The sequence below is a fragment of the Stigmatopora nigra genome, chromosome 4 (genome assembly GCF_051989575.1).
Source record: "Stigmatopora nigra isolate UIUO_SnigA chromosome 4, RoL_Snig_1.1, whole genome shotgun sequence".
NCBI lineage: Eukaryota > Metazoa > Chordata > Actinopteri > Syngnathiformes > Syngnathidae > Stigmatopora > Stigmatopora nigra.
In genome coordinates this window covers 8309664-8326866 of record NC_135511.1, presented here as the reverse complement: position 1 = coordinate 8326866, position 17203 = coordinate 8309664, and the positions used below count along the sequence as shown (strand labels likewise).

The following is a 17203-nucleotide window of genomic DNA, read 5'->3' as shown; positions in this document are numbered from 1 at the left end:
CAAGTGAAATAAACAGTTTTTTAATTTACCAAATGCCTGGGATTTCAGCAAGGTGGTGTAAATTATTTTAAATAATTGGTTGCAGTTTTGGTTAAATATATGAACTAGCAGAATTCCATAGTAATGTTTGAAAGGTAAAACAAAGTTTATAGGCATTGATTATTATTCACCCTGAAGGAGAAAAACAACAATCCACGCTCAAACTCATACCTACGGGCAATTTAGAGTGTCCAATCAGCCTCCCCCATGTCTTTGGAATGTGGGAGGAAATGAGAGTACCCAGATAAAACCCACACAGGCCCGGGAAGAACATGCAAACGCCACACAGGTGCACAGACCTAGATTTGGAACCCAGGTCCCCCACTGTGAGGCCGACGCACTAAAGACTGAAAGTCTCAAATCAACTTTCAGATGACCTCAAAAACACGACTGTTCAAACCCATGTTTTATGGGAAGGACACAAAGAGTTAGCTAAAAAATATCAGCTGTCAGTCTTCACCTTGAGGAATTGACCGAAAAAAATGGACGACCACAAGCAGAGGCAGCCCATGAAAAAACTCAGATAAACTGAAGTGAAGGATGGTGAAAACAGACAAATCTACCAACAGACCAGCTCGACAGGAGTTTTATGCAAGAAGCTTTGTTGTGAATCATTCAACTATTCAGTATACTTTGCACAAGAGGATGGTTAAAGGAAAGTAATGCTGAAAAACTATTTTCCACACACATGCAACAAACTAAGTCGCTTGAACTACTGTGCGTTTAGCCACATTTGAGCAAGCAAGCTTCATTTTGAAATTATGCATAAAGACTAACGCTTGACAACATAAACATGTGCTACTCACAATAATATCTGATGGGGTTGCATCATGTTATGTGGCTGTGTGGCCATTGCAGATTTTGGCAATGTTGTTAAAATTGAAGCTTGCGTGCATTCCGGTCAGGGTCAGCAGATTCTTGAGAACAATATTCAAGCATCACTGACTAAGTTGAAGTGACAGCGGAGCTGAATACTTCAACAAGACAACAACTCAAAACACTGCCCAAAATTTTCTAAAGGCATTTTTGCAGAGGAGAATGATAAGACAAATAAATACACACCCAAGGAATAGCGACTACCATGAAAAACAGTATTAGAAATAGGAACGAGCCCGTCTTTGTAGTAGTGGATGTAAATAAATACATTCAGTCATTCATTCATTCATTTTCTTATCCTGACAAGGGTCGTGGGGGGAGCTGGAGCTTCTACTTGTATGGCAAATAGAAACAAAAAAAAGTACAAAAAACTAGTCTTTCGGATATATAGTGGTGTTTAGGTTGGATGAATAGTTTTTTTGCGCTGTATGTATGAAATAATCATATAAATAAATCGTTTTTTATTTCATGGATAGACAACTAATTGTGGCACCTGCACTCTCAATGAGCTTGTGACTTGTTCTGCCCAAAAAAAAAATGCTGACATTCAATCTCGGTGAAAAAAAAATATGTCAAGATGTACCCGTGAAGGCTGGCGAAACATCCCGTGACAAAACAGCAAACAATTTGTCCGTCTTTCTCTGACCGCGTCCCCAAACTAAAAATCAACCACAACACCAACAACCGAACCCCCCCAACAAAGTGCTCTGCACCACTGCAAGTAAACCTGACCTGTAATCAACATTTTTCCCCAAAAGCAAGATTGTGGTGGACGGACTCATTGCCGTAAAGTCACCAGAGTATACAGTAAACGCTCTGTCATTATGGCTGTTTTGAATGTGACACTTGGGATTTTGCTTCAAAACAAACTTAAACCTTAGCAGAAAATTACAGTATGTTTTTTTGTTTTGTTTTTGTTTTTCCGAAAAATCGCAATTTACACAATCGTGAACCAAAATGTGGTCGTTCCAGACGGACAGTAGAACCGCCAAAGTTAAACACAATTTCACTCTGTTACACTAACTCATCAGTCCCAAACAGTAATTTGAGAAAATGTCATACGGCTTGTATAAACAGAATTGTGTATTCTTTTCATTCTATATTGTATTGCATGACCGGAATGTTCCACAAGTAATTTCAGTATTTATTATCATTTATCATTAATTTCCAATAAGTGAGTTTTTGTTTTCCTTTTAATAAGCGCACAACTGAAATTTGATCAGATGTACTAATATTGCGTGTTATAATGTCTTAAACTCTAAATTGCGACATTTTCAGTGTACACTTTTTTTCACCATATTTCCAATCTAATTTGGCTCTTCCTTTTCATATTCCCATTCTAATCTGTCCAGCAATTCTATCCCTCAGTGCCTCTCTTAATCATGCCATACCGTTACACCCCCCCCCCCCCCCCCGCCCCCCAACCACCCACCCACACACACACATCCCTCCCTCCTTCCGCAGCCCCTGCAGCACCACCGTGGGTCAGTCCTTTCTCGTGGTCTCGTCAGTAAATTTCTTGGAAACCCCGAAAAGAGAGGAAGAAATGATTGCTGATAGCGCCATAGATGTAAGGTCGTGGTCACGTGGGCTGAGCCGCAAGTCACGGCGGACATCCTGTTACTTATTTAAAAATCAACTATAGTCCAACACCACAAACTCTATGTTTCCTGAGTTTTTAAATGGAGAAACAATGACAAAAACATTAATTTCTTCCCAAAAAATGAAATAAATTAAGGGGGGGGCGATATGAAAATAAGATAATATCTTGATTATAAAAAATACATAAAAACAACTGTCAGATTATTTTTGAGAATTTTAATATTCTGAGAGAAGTCAGAATATTACATAACTAAAGTTGTAATAATACAAAAAATAAGTCAAATATCGTAATATTAGAATTGTATTCTAGAAGAGAAAAAATAATCATATCTTGATTATAAAGTTATGCTTACTGGAAGTTGTTTGGTTTCAACTTTTGGCAAAGTAAGACATTTGTAAACAAAACTGCTATGAATATAATATTAGAAGATTTAAGTTATTGGAAGATAAAAGTTGTAACCTGTTTGAGGTCCGCAAATTTAAAATTAGAATTGTATTAGAATTACATATTCATGCATTTATACTCGTTTTATTTTTTTGAATCCTGTTAATACAACTTTGATGAAAATGACTTTTCAAATCTTGGCTACATTTATCCATTTATTTTACACACTGGTTATCCTTGTCAGGGTCACGGGGTGCCGGAGCCTATTCTAGCTAACTTGGGACTACTGTCGGTCATCAATGACAATGATTGCTGGTCATTCAGGGTGCCACTAACATCAGGCAGCAATCATACAAACGTACATTCACAGCAACACAGACACAACAGCATCCCAAAATGACTGTATGTTAAATCACTAGATTCATACATTTTAAAACACCTTAGACTCCAGAACTCAAAGATGCCCAGCTGCAAAACAAGATTCTTTATCAAGTCACACAATGCTCATGTAGGTATAAATAGTTTTGTAGTCTGTAAACAAAAAACACATTGCAGATTTCACACTCTTTTTTCAAAGACACATGTATTAACACTTACCGTTTTAGAATGTCAAAACGTTTTTTCCCCAAGCTATTTAAATTGATCAACATTGTAAAAAAAAATGGGGCTATCATGTGATGCAATTCAAGGGGAAAAGCTGTTCCATTTGTGTACTTCCAATGTTACACTATAAAGATAAGTGTGACCTTAGTAGATGTATAAAAACAAAATACTTCAAACTTAAGTCATTCACCATCCATTTGAACTACACATGGGACTTATTTTGTACATTTATCATTATAACTCTAATGTAAAGTTAGTTTTACAGTGTGCCTCAAATAAAGTGCGACAAACCACATTTAAAGGATCAACATTGGACTCTTTTAGAGCAACTGCTCAAAATTTGACAGTCAAATTTGGAACTGACAGTCGATTAAATGAGATACAATAATCACAGAGATCGAAAAATATTTTCCATCTCCAATTTTAAAACTATAAAACCTAATAGAAACTTTAGTGATTAACTTAATAAATCAAATAAGGGCGGTCCGGTGGAAGTTGTTAGCGCGTCGACCTCACACTTCTGAGTTCGAAGGCCTAGGTTCGGACCTTCCTGTGTGACGTTTGCATGCTGGGTTGCGTGGGTTTTCACCTGGTACTCAGGTTTCCTCCCACATTTCAAAAACATGCATGGTAGGCTATTTGAACACTCTAAATTGCCTTTTGCTATGCGATTGGCTGTTCACCAATTCAAGCAGTCGCCCGTCGTTGTTGCTGTGATAGGCTTCAGCACCCTCCGCAAACCTTGCAATGAAACTTAATGAATGAATAAATAAAATAGCTTTATTTTGAGCTTTGGAATTCCAATTTGTCTCAAACAGTTGTCTTTTTCCTACATTAAGTGAGTTGCGATGCAGTCACGCAAACTCAACTGTATGACTCATCCACCATATCGCTCTTCATTTATTACGATGCCAAACGACTTGATTAAAGAACAAAAATATATGTATACAATATGCAAAGTCCGACATAAAAAGGCAGAGTTGTGAAAATAAGCAGAAAAACCTCAGAAGTGTAAATACAAAATACTTGGATTATTATGTGATATCTAAAAGCATTAAGAAAGTCAACCAAAGCTTAAGAGAAATTGCACCAATTTAAGTTTCAACACAAACTGCTAAAATTGGGATGTTGCCTCATTGCCATGGTTACCACCACTAGACTTACGTCAAATTTTCAATGACAGCGTCACAACAACGAGGACTCCCCCACCCCCAAACATTTTAAAAAAAAAAGAACCACCAACGCACAATCATGCCAAATTTATGGAAATCAAACGATTTGAGGTTTCAGTTGCAGAAACTACTGCATTTTTCATTGTTTTTTTAAGCATATTCCAAAGTGGAAGATGTTAAAAAGAAAGTATTTAGATGGTAGACGCATCCCCGTGGACAGTGCCGCGTGCCATGTGGTGAAAAAAAAAACATGAAGTTGTTGAATCATTTGAATTTAAATGGAAAACATGACAGTATACTCACGCTCTCCGTTATCTCGGACGGGCACCCACCGCAGCACGACGACAACACCACAGTTTGGACTTCGCATTACGGAAATGTGTCGAAAAGGCATCAAAAAGTTAGTCGCAAAAGTGGCATCGGCGAGAAAATTTGAAAATTAAAGAGAGAGTCAAGATCTGCAGGAAGAAGTGAATAGAAAGCGCTCTTCAGATCCCATCGTAACTTGACGCGCTGATGTCTCCGGTTTAAAAGAAGACTAAAAAGTTTGAGGCACTAACTTGACGCGAAAAAAAGTCGTGACCCTAGTTTCCGCTCAGAGGCAAAAAAAGGAAAAGAAAAAAAATGCACTGCCATGTCAAGAGAGAGATATTTCACAAAACATATTCCGGCTTCTGCAAAAATAAAAGCTCAGCGTTGAATTGAATGCTTTCAATGTGATTATAGAAGTATAATAAGATTTAAAGCCTTGCCACGCAGTCCACAATAACAACAACAAACAGAAAAAATAATCATCAACACATAATAACAATAACTAATAGTTGCTATTTCAAAAGATTTATTTCATCTTCTTCACAGTTTAATATTATTAATATATGAGTGTGTTTGTTGCTGCAGCGATTGTATTTCTTTTGTGAATGAATAAAAAAAACACCACGTAAAAAAACTAACCGTAAAAATCTACACCTGTGGTTACTCAGGACTAAACACTAATAATTTCAACAATAATAACACTTTTCCTATTGAAACCTTTCTCGGAACTCATTGACTGACTACAAGTTAATTGGAGGCCTCATATCGGCAAATACACACTCTGAAACATAAAAATAATCCGTCATTGAAATCAAAAGTACTTATCCAAAAATTCACAAGAAAATGGGTATTTCTTGCACTCTCAAGACAGGAAGGCCAGAATTCGGATGAAAACTCTGTAATAAAATACTACAGGTCCAAGAACAAAGAGGCAGGGTACACCCAAAACTGCACCAGTAATTACAGAATCATAATTTAAAATGAAAGGAATCTGGTTTAAGATGAGAATATCTCTTCAATTGTGAAAAGAAGACTTTGGGATGTGCACACATGATTTGTCAACATGAGGAACAACAAAAAAGACTACAATGGCTTATATCACAGAGGAGATTTTTTTTAGATGCAAATTCCTCCAACAATTGTGCTTTTTATCTCATTTAATAGATATGGAGGGAATAGGCATGACCTGAGGCCGCAGGATCTCATGACAAACCAACAGCTCGCTTCCTGCGTGGCGCAGTCAAACATGTTATTGTCTGCGACCATTCTGGCACACCATTATGATAAGAAAGGAATTCTAATTGAATTGGACAGGGCTTAAGAGGCTCATTTGTTGTGCATTAGCACAGCTTCCATTCCGTTCAACATTTGTGTCAAACTTGACAAAAAGAGCGGCGGTGTCAGCTTGAATTGACTGCAAAATTGTCCATATGGTCCATCATTAGAACTTCAAGTTCATCTATCCATTATTCAGCCTGAATTTATGTACAGCTTTTGTTATTAGTTAATTTGCGCTTTTATTTTGATATATAGGACACAGGATGTACTTTTCATTTTTCTATAGCTTCACACTAATAAGAGTGCATAACTGTTTCCAAGGCTATACCAAGCCAGTTTGCTGTGCATTAATATTTATGGGACATACCATTGACATGATTAACTTCCATTCCTTAAAAAAAAGTATGATAGGTTTATGTAACCTAAATTCCCTCAAATGATGTTTAAATAAATCTTTGTATCTAAAGCAATTACCACAACTTATGGTTTACATTAATTAAAATGAACGAAAACTTTATTACCTAGGTCCATGATGATTACTGAAGCAACCAGTCACTGCTCCATCATGAAGTTGGTGCCTGTCCCAGCTGGTTCAAATTGATGTGCAGCGTCATCTAGTGGCCAACATGCAAACAGCGTTAACAAATAACTCAACGTTGCAGAGAAAAAATACCAAAGAACTTACTTACCGGTGTCTCTGTGTTGTTTTTTGTTTTCAGTTGCACCGACAACGACCCTCGAGGACAGTTTTGCACACCCCTGAATTCTAAAAGTAGATCTTGATGCAAAAAGATCTGCAACATCCTCAAAATGCCATGAAAAAGTTCACAAGTTAACAAAATACTGGCCAAGTATGATACTTTATTTTCTTTCAATAGTGTATTGAATATAGCATTGTCATGTACCATAATCACCACATAGTCCTGGATAGTTTAAAGCAATGCTACAAAGAGAATAAAACATTTTCAATGCGAAAACAATGACAAAAATGTATATAAGCCTTCATAAACAACAATCAATCTGAGACATTCAATTATCATAAGATTCTCATTTGATTATTTTGTGTGCTACAGCATCTACTGTTATCAGGAATGATAGATTTAATTTAATAAAGCATGAATGTAATTGTAGTTTCAGATTATATACCATATTTACAAGCATATGAGACACCCACGCCCATATATACTGTATTTGAGTTACAAATACGGCTTATATGCGAGAAAATACGGTATTTGAAATCACTATAAAGTATGAATGTTTGATTATTTAAACAATGCAATTTATCATGTTCATTTGCAAAAGAAAAGTTATATAAAATAAAAATCGTAAAATCTGGCACTTTTGGTTCCGCTTTAATATTCATATGGTTAAATCTGTTTCCCCTTGTCCAATGTGTGTAAACAATAAGGCTAATGCTGTGCAATGATGTGAACCAAGCCACTGTCGGAACATGTCCCAAAAAGAAAGAAAAACAACAGCGACAAAGTGTCGCCTTCGTATAACTCAACAGAGAAAAACATTTAAAAATAGTAATACAATAAACACTAATAGGCAAGGCTTTGTGATTGTGTATCAAACCACTCAGGAATGGGGCTATGCTCGGGGTCTGGTTTAAAAAAAAAAAAAATTCAAAAAGGAAGAAGAAATGAGAGGTCAGATGTTCTCTGATAAGAATTGCGCGTCAACAAGTTGATTAATTGCACAGTAAGTGAGCATTCCATTGGTTTTCCCTCACTGGGTAATCCAGCCAATCATATGGCATATAACTTGCTTAACTCATGAATTGCCATTAGCAATGAAAAATGTCCAAAAATGGAAGGTGCTGGAAGCGATGGATGGACATTGATCTGCTTTAATGGCAGCAAATCATAATTAAATAAGAGTCCAATCAACCTCACAACAATGATTTTGGAATGTATAAAATGCATTCAACTGATGTAAACATCTATTTTCTGTCATTAAAACTAGTCCGTAAAAAGCACATTTAAACCAGGAATTTGGAAGTCAAGATTTGAGTGGATATGCTGTTACGTTTTTGTATTTTAAAAAGGCAAGTATTCATCATAACATCTTATCTCTAACCACTTCAACTATTTAGCCACTTATGTCCATTGAACCCAAAAGATAAGCATTTAAAAAAAATCTATACCCAGCCACTCTTAAATTTGGCTGGTATTGATCCCACAAGGCCAATAGACGATGGAGGCATACAAAACCCAACAACCCATCCACTGCTACATCAAAACTAGAGTGCACGAATCAATAAAAGGAAACAAAAATGTACCGTCAGGTAATGAAAACCTACTGTATTTTCCTATCAAATATTGTAGTTTTAACTGAATGACTTGAAAGTGAGTTCCTTACAAAACCTTTAAAAAAAAACAGATAAGGGCACTAAAAAAAATTGCAGATTAAGCCAAAGATGCCGGCTACTTAGTGGAGAGTAAGTAGACCAATGGCAATTTTCATCGAGCACAGGTAAAAAGAAAAATGTGATTTTTATCGGCATTACGCCAGATTGTACAGAGGAGCAGTTCGATTTGTCCAGTACCGGAACGATTGCAAAATCAATCCCAAATACAATGATGTCGTCGCTTGGAGGTAAAACTGTGCCACTGGTTGCAGAAGAATGACTTTTCATTACTGTAGTTGCACCGATCCACGTAGTTGATTATAGATTTTGTTGAATCAAGTGGTACTCACAATGATGCTAACCATTTTAGCAGTTCAGACATCTTAAGACCAGGCAACTTTGTGCAATCCGATCATTAAATGACAGCACAAGAGCAAGGAAGGAATTAGTGTTATGTACTAAACTGTACCAAAAAATAATTTCACTTTGAGGCAGTAATCAAAAAAACCTCTTAAGACGGAAAAGTGACGAGTCGATTTTCTTCTCCCATCAGTACCATTTACATATAAAAGTGACATGGAGACAAGATTGGTGTGTGTACCTTTTCAGTCAATGCAAATTTGGTTTTACGCAGAAACCTGAAAAAGGCGAAAAAGAAAAAAAAATGCAATTTTTTACATAATTAATCTTAAAATGGACATACTCCCAGAGATGTGTGGGGTTGGCTTTAAACTATTCTGTGCGAGATGTTGTTTAGACAAAATAGTGGGACAGAATAAAGGGGGGAAATTGCTGTTTTGCAGACAGTGCTGCCAGTATTTCCAAAGACAGAAAATATTTGGTCAAATTCCCCTTTGAATTCTATCTGTGTCGATTCTAAAGAACTGACAACAGGCAGTATAAAATGACTTTTACATTCATTCCTCGCAAGGGTAGCGGGGGTGATGTAGCCCATCCTGGCACCAGACTTGGTGGCCAATCCATCGCAGAGCACATGGAGACAGGCAACCATTCATGCTCACTCTCATTCTTAGGGACAATTTAGAGTGTTCAACCAGCCTGCATGTTTTTGGGGATCTAGGAAGAAACCAGAGTACCCAGAGAAAACCCACGCAAACACAGGAAGGTCCGGACCCTGGGATCGAAACCTCGATGAGGCCAATAATGTAACCACTCGTACAGCGGGCTGCCTTAAAAGATGTCTTGTGATGGAAATTTGAAACATTAAAGCAGTAAGTCATCAGGGGCAGTCCGGAATGACGACCTCCGCCCTGGAAAATGGAACGGGCTAAAATTGGAAAACGTGAGCAGTCCCCACGGGTTCACTGACTCTGCAACCACTGTGCTCTCACTTCCTCCACCTCGACTCCGTACCAGTCATGGAGCTTGGAGAAGCATTCTGTGCCGGGGGAGAAGGGGCTTTCCAGAGATGCTCCTCTTCTTCTGGGGGGGACCGGGGGTGCCCTGATCCCATTGGCCCTCTGAGAATTTTCAGATTCCTCCCAGGCAACCCAGGAAGACGCCCCCTCGGACAAACCGTTAGCCAAATGCGGCTTGCTCCAAGCAACGCCATTCTCCTTCGGACAGCCAGACACTGGCTTAACCTCATCCTGGTGATTCTTTGGCCCGGAATTGGACGATGACGTCGACGAGGACGAAGATCGAGATTTGGCTGATCGCTTTGAAGACCTTGACCTGCTCAGCAGGCCTCCCCCATTGGCCTCCTGGATTTCCTCCAGCTGCCTCTCCAGTTCCTTGACCACCAGTCTCATGTAGTCGAAGCTGGCCCGCGACAAGGCCTTCACCCACGACTCCATGGCCGCCTGGCTGTCGGCCGCCATCTTGTACACGCGGGCCTTGGCGCAGTCGAACTTGACGGCGAAGGCGAACTCCTCGGCCGACTCGCACAGCTCTACGGTGCATCCCTCCAGGACGATAACCCCGATGGGCTCTCGGGCATCGCGCTCCTCGAAGTAGAAAAGCATGTTGCCCTTGAGGACAAACCAGCGGCGGTGGTACGCCGTGTTGCGCTCGCCCTTCTTGAAGAGAAAGCCCGTCTTGTCAGGCGGCGAGTCGCACGTGGCGTAGTGAGCCACGCTGCGTTCGTTCAGCTTCATCTTCCCTCCTCTTCCTCGCCGAGTCATTTATTCATCTACATCAGGCCATGGAAAGGCAAATATGTCATTTTCCTGGCAAAAGTTTCTCTTACAAGACTGACATTTAAAAAGAAAACATGTAACTACATCATCATTTAGAACTTTCGTAAGGAAATATGTAGTAAAAAAAAAAAACAATTATTCTACTCGGTAGGCCACATATTATTTGAGGAATTGGCTAAAAACATGCTATTCTCACATTCAATTGTAGCTACCACCATTTTGATTCCAGCACCCACTATGGCTATTTTTGGCCTATCAGACAGTATGGGATTGTGTCTCAAGAATTCCCACGCGTTTTCAGCTCTGTCACGCTTTTCTATGGCTATAAATCAAATCACCAAGCAAATGTCCACTGCGTTAGCCTTGTAAGCAAGAAAGACCTGTCCAAGCCATCAAACAGTCTTTCCATCCTCAAATGTCTAATCACTCGGCCACCGGAGCCATCTGATTACCGAGCGAATCAGGAGAAAGAGCGACTCTAGTTGAATAAAATGTCAGAGTGCAAAAGGCTTTTTGTGAATAGGTTAACTTCTGATTTTTTTGTCGGAAATAAACTGAAGTTCCTCATGAAAAGAAGAACGGAGTCTTCATGATTGGCCTGACAAAAACCGTTGGCCATATCCATGTTTTGCATTATTTTTACAAAAAAAAACAGGTATTGGATGGGGTGGGAAATAATAATACATCTGTAATGAGACATGCCTAACTGTAGCATTGGATGTCAGCCAATCACAGGGCACAATAGAAGACAAACAACCATTCACGCTCATAATCATAACTAGGGACAATCTACAGTAATCAACCATCCTACCATGCATGTCTTTGGGATGTGGGAGAAAACCAGTGTACCCAGAGAAAACTCACGTAAGCCCAGGGAGAACATGCAACTTCACACAGTAAAGTCGGAACCCACCGAGGATTGAACCCTCGACCACATAACTTTGAGGTAGACTTCATAACCACATGTCAAAATAATTCAATTATGCCATCAGAGATAATATGTTAGCTATTGTACTGCAGACATTTTTTTGTTGGTCCACATTGCACTTTAACTTCCTTGTTAAGTGTTTACTAAGTCAACGATTTGTATGTTTTATCCTGAACTTAATATTTCTTCCTGGTTTGTGGCCATTGCACAAATGTATTTCTGCACAATATGGCAAATCCAACTGCAGTAACATTAGACCATGTGAAAGAATACTGAAAAAGGAAACTGACAAATTATAAAAGCAAGAAATAAACAAAGTTAATTTGCTTTAGTGGGTTATACAAAAAAATTATGTAACAGGATGGACCCCAGGGCATGAGTTTGCCACATGTTATTTAGGGGATTTGAATCTCTTTAACAACAGGATAAACTTTGCTTCACAGTCACATGTTCAGCCATTAAATGGGTCACAGCTTTAAGTAAACAACTCTAGTCACAGTGGACACATGGGCTTTAACCACAAGTTTAGGTCAGTCATTCTCATAACATTTGCTGGGAGCATTCATTTGGTGGTTGTCCAAATTGTTCTTAAAATATTACTGTATTCCATGATTTTATAAAGTAAACACAGGGATCAATGCATATACACCAAATAATTCCTCCAAATTTTAACATTAGAACAGATGAATGAACATCTCATCTCATTTTCTGAACCGCTTTATCCTCATTAGGGCCGTGGGGGGTGCTGGAGCCTATCCCAGCTGACTCAGGGCCAGAGGCAAGGGGACACCCTAAATTGGTGGAAAACGCGACAGCCTCGCAGCTCTGGGTTCAAATCCAGGTCAGAGCCACCTGTGTGGAGTTTGCATGTTCTCCCCGGGCCTGCATGGGTTTCCTCTGGGCATTCCGGTTCCCTCCCACATTCCAAAAACATGCATAGTAGGCTGATCGGACACTCTAAATTGCCCCTAGGTATGGTGTCTGTCTGCTTGTGCATCGATCGGCTGGCCACCAATTCGGGGTGTCCCCCGCCTCTGGCTCAGAGTCATATGTGATAGGCTCCAGCACCCCCGCGACCCTACTGAGGATAAAGCAATTCAGAAAATGAGATGAGAATTAGAGCTTGCTTGCCCCTCACCCAAACAAAATGACTTACGTGAACTTTTTTTTATTCCATCGCCACTGCACTCATTTAAGTCCAAAGGCCATCGCCATGCAGATCCCTTTTTAGAGCATTTTCAAGATCACTGGAAGGAAAATTAGAAGATCAAGACGAAAATAGTGCACGTTTGTATGGAAAACAACGTGCAGCTCTTCCCCACTAAAATGATTCACAGGCTTTGTCCCAAGCTTTTGACGCATCAGCACTTTTCCGACTAATAACGTATAGTATAACGAAGACAAAACACAGAAAAGAACATTTAAAGTGTGTAGAAACAGACTTTTTTGGTGGTTTTGGAGCAATGTTTCTACCTTTTTTGCCACTTTGACGGGATGGTTGCTGTCAGTGGTTTAGCGGTTTGGAATTTTCGAACCGAAACGCACGAAATCTCGGATCGCGATGTCAAAAGTTGATATTATGAAGATCAATGTTTAAATGTTATTTAAAAAGATGTTACCAGTGGAATTATTTGTAATACAGCATCAGTCTGAAGTCTTCGTAGCGTAGTCCATCTGTCCGCCCTCCTGCTATCCATTTTTCCTGTGTCACGTGATCATCAAAAGAAGCGCTCTTTTTGCCTCACTGAATCTCTTCAAATGGGCGGAGCCTGCAGTTCCTCACCGTTCACTAACGGCAGTAACAGCGAACAGATGAATGGGTAACCAAAACGAACACACCCTTTGGAGATGTGGGGAAACCGCAGTGCTGCTGCAAAATAAATACAATTTCATTGATTTATGAAATGGCTAATTTTAGGGCAAATTATGAGCATAATAATGTAGCAATCATGTCACAAAAAGAGATCGTTGTTTTATAATGAAAATAAACATTGTAAAGATAAAATACGTTACATTTGACAAATAATTTGACCTTGCAAGGACGATTTTCAAGTTGAGCCCTTTTACAGAGCAGGTGACCAAATACTTAAATATTAACTATTTTAAAAATCATTCATCCTTTCAAAAATCATTCATTCATTCAAGGGTCATGGGGGGTCCTGGAGTCTACTCCGGCATACCTGGAGAAAACCCACACAGGTACAACTCCACAACCATGCTGCCAAAAAAAAAAACCCTATAAATAAAACTCATCAATACATATTTTATTTCTTTGTGTTGTCACTATATAGAATAAACATATTCATGAATTAATAAAATCTTTGCAAACGCTAAATTTATTACATTCAAATACAAATAGAAATACACTCTGTCTGACCCAAATAATACTCCACAGCGGGTAAAAAATACTTTTTAAAAATATTTAGCGTCAAACATGAGGTAAAAATTGACAAATTGAATTTAAGATGCTACAATATAATTCATCCTCCTTAAAAATCACTCATTTATTCATGTCCTGTACCACTTGTGGGGGTGCTGGAGCCTTTCTCAGCAAAGTAAGGCAAGGGACGAGCATTCTAAATCCACAAAGCAAAGCTCCATTCAAAGCTCAAACCCTGTATCACAGAACATTGATCCGGGCTACTAGCCATTTAACTACTATGTTGCCATTTAAAATACAATGATGACGATAGTCTTATTTCTAAGTAGAATACGCACATAATTTATAGAGAGATACAATAACTGCAGAAACTAATCATCACTAGGTTTTAATCTTCTGTACAAGACCCCTTTGAAATCTCCTTAAAATTGTATTATCACCACTGCAGACAGAATTAATTGCTTTATTTTCTTCACTGTGAAAAAAATTAGTCAACATTCTTCATGATTATTGCCACCGAGTCACTTACTACCTTTCTTAATTAAAATGAACTTTGATTGGATTCCATGAGAAAGTGCGGATGTGCCTAGTAAAGTAACAATTAACAACCTCATTCCAGGGGTGGAGGATGGTGGAGCTTTTGGGCCCCCAACCTTACCCAACCCCCTTTTTTGTCTGCGTACCTGGGCCTCTCGGGGTCTGGTGTGGGAGCAAAAAGACGGTTGGGTGAGGTCAGGGGCCAATAAGCTTTTTTTTACATGGCGCTGGGCTTTATAATTAGGTCTCAGCATCATAAATATGGTAGCGGACCTCCATACCGCCGCTAGCACCCCTCCGGCTTGAGGGGTCCCGGTCGTATTCCTAGCCCGGGGCTTAGATCTAAATTCTTTCAGCCACTGCTTTAAATCATACCTTGAAAATATATTTGACACAGTGAACATTTCAACTACAGTATTTGACAGTTAAAATTAATTAGTTCACCGTCCTGGGGTCCTGGGTTCAAATCCAGGTCAGTTTGCATGTTCTCCCTGCGCTTGTGTGGGTTTTTTTACGGATACTCCGGTTTCCACCCATATTCCAAAAGCATGCACAATAGCAGGGCTGGACAATCTTAATTGCCCCTTGGTATGGATGTGAGCCTGAATGGTTGTTTGTCTCCTAATGCCCTGCGATTGGCTTGCCACCAATTCAGGGTGTCCCCGCCTTGTGCCCGAAGCCATCTGAGATAGGTTCCAGCAAGACGCGTGACCCTAGTGAGGATCAAGCGGTTCAGAAAGAAAAATAACAATACTTAGGCAAATAGTATTTCATCAAGTCAGGTCATTAGTTGCCATTGCTGCTGATAGATGTGAAATCCATTTGAACTGGGAGGGTGGAATGATCACTGCCTGCCCTTACAATATCACCATGCAGCAGTGTATACGGATATGGACAGCTTTGCAGCATGTGTATAGAAGCATTGTCATGTTTAGCCCTGAAGGCCTTCACTCAGTCAACTCCAAGCCATGTGCTAAACAACAGTGATATGCATGAATGAATGAAGACTTGCCACTCTGTATTGCTTTCATGGCCAACTGTGAAGACACTTTAGAATATTCTAACAAGCTTTGTGGCAGGAAGACACAGCATTTTATGGAATTACAAATGTGACTATCTTCAGGCGCTATCAGGGGATTTGAGTCTCAACCTTTTGACCTGTCTCACATTTGATGATGTTTCAAGGGATACCAACATTTTCTAACAATGCAGTTTTAAAGCAAGGTACAAAAGACCTCAGCACTTGGGAGAGTCAACACACCACGGGTTGGATCTGTCAAATACATATGAAGAGTTTAGTTTAGGAAAGCAGGCTGGTTGAACACTGTACATTTCCCCATGAATGGTTGTCCAATTCCTTGTGCCCTGCGATTGTCTAGCCACCGATTCAGGCCATCTCCCTCGCCCCAGTAGTTACCTGGGATAGGATCTAGCCCCCTCTGTGACCTTTTTTAGAATAAGCAGTTCAGAAAATGAATAAATAAATAAAAAATCAGGTTCAGTAACTGAAAGTGTTGACATTTACAGCCTCTTAATTTCTCCAACCCTGACCTTCATCTTTAACGATGGAGCACTACCACAACTCACACACACACACAACTCTGCCACTGAACGTGCATTTCTTATTCTTCCACAAGAGAGCCAATAGCCTTTTGCTCTGCACAGCAATTCTTTTCGTAATAATCTCCAATTAACTGACGTCCATCTTGTTTATTTTCCCTCTTAAAAAGCGTTTTTATGAAGTACAATCCTCTGGTGGGGGACTTGATTAACACTGGTTTGGATTCTAAAGGACACAACAAACAAGCTGGATAAATGAAAGTGATAAAAGATCAAGTGCAGTGTTTGGGCTTACATTCTCTTAAATCTGTTTTCCATTTAAGTAGCAAAAATATCAGACTTCTTTGAGATATACCAGTTTTTTAATCATGTTGTTCATGATTGCAGAGAAAAATTGATAGTTTTTTATCAAATATTTATTGACTATTCATTCAGAAGCACATATACATTATTTATCCTGGAATGTTTTTAATTTTAACCATAAATGGATAATCAATTCAAACTGGTAGGACTGGAGCGGAGTAATCATGTTTAATGGCATTGACAGCAACAGACGTCCTATCAAGTAGAAAAAAAGGGGAGGAGGCAGGGGTTAGTGATGGCTGCCAACCCTCCCTGTCAAAATGGATTGAATGTCTATTGCAGTCAATGGCAGCCAAAGAGTTAAGCTTAACGAAAAATGTACAAAAAGTCATTAAACTCTAGAGGTTATACTGCATTAAAATGAATGAGGAAAAATATTGCTAAGTTGGCAGTGTTATGAGAAACCTTAAATGGTGAAGCTCAAGGGTCTCAGAGAGAACTGCAGGGGAATAAAAGAGAACAACGGCTTGAGGAGCAACATTGACAAGAGTCACTTGACTAAATGGAAGGTGCGACAAGTATTTGCACTATGGGAAATGAAAGTATAGAAAGGCACACATACACATTTAACAAGGAGACCAGTAATGGCAGCTACCCATCTGGAGAAATCCCCCCCCCCCCCCCCCCCAAAAAAAAACCTTTGAGACAAGACAATC

General features: G+C 39.3%; 2 protein-coding genes across 3 annotated transcripts in view; both read right to left on the bottom strand.

Annotated features, from left to right (window-relative positions):
- sh2b3 (SH2B adaptor protein 3) overlaps positions 1-5281 on the bottom strand; it is a 29690-nt gene extending 24409 nt beyond the window's left edge. Inside the window, exon 1 of the mRNA XM_077715976.1 lies at positions 4981-5281. The gene's annotated coding sequence lies outside the window, so the exon portion shown is untranslated. The remainder of the gene's footprint in view (positions 1-4980) is intronic.
- A 1827-nt stretch (positions 5282-7108) lies between these two features.
- Positions 7109-13419, bottom strand: LOC144195832 (sesquipedalian-1-like). Of its 2 annotated transcripts, none has more exons than XM_077715687.1 (3): positions 13327-13419; positions 12864-12954; positions 7109-10772 (listed from the first exon to the last, which is right to left on the bottom strand). In XM_077715687.1, the coding sequence occupies exon 3, from the start codon at positions 10762-10764 to the stop codon at positions 9943-9945; it is 822 nt and encodes a 273-aa protein (XP_077571813.1). In that variant the 5' UTR covers positions 10765-10772; positions 12864-12954; positions 13327-13419; the 3' UTR covers positions 7109-9942. The 2 variants fall into 2 exon arrangements, with proteins under 2 accessions (XP_077571813.1, XP_077571814.1); XM_077715688.1 differs by having other exon boundaries at positions 13181-13329.
- Positions 13420-17203: the final 3784 nt, after the last annotated feature.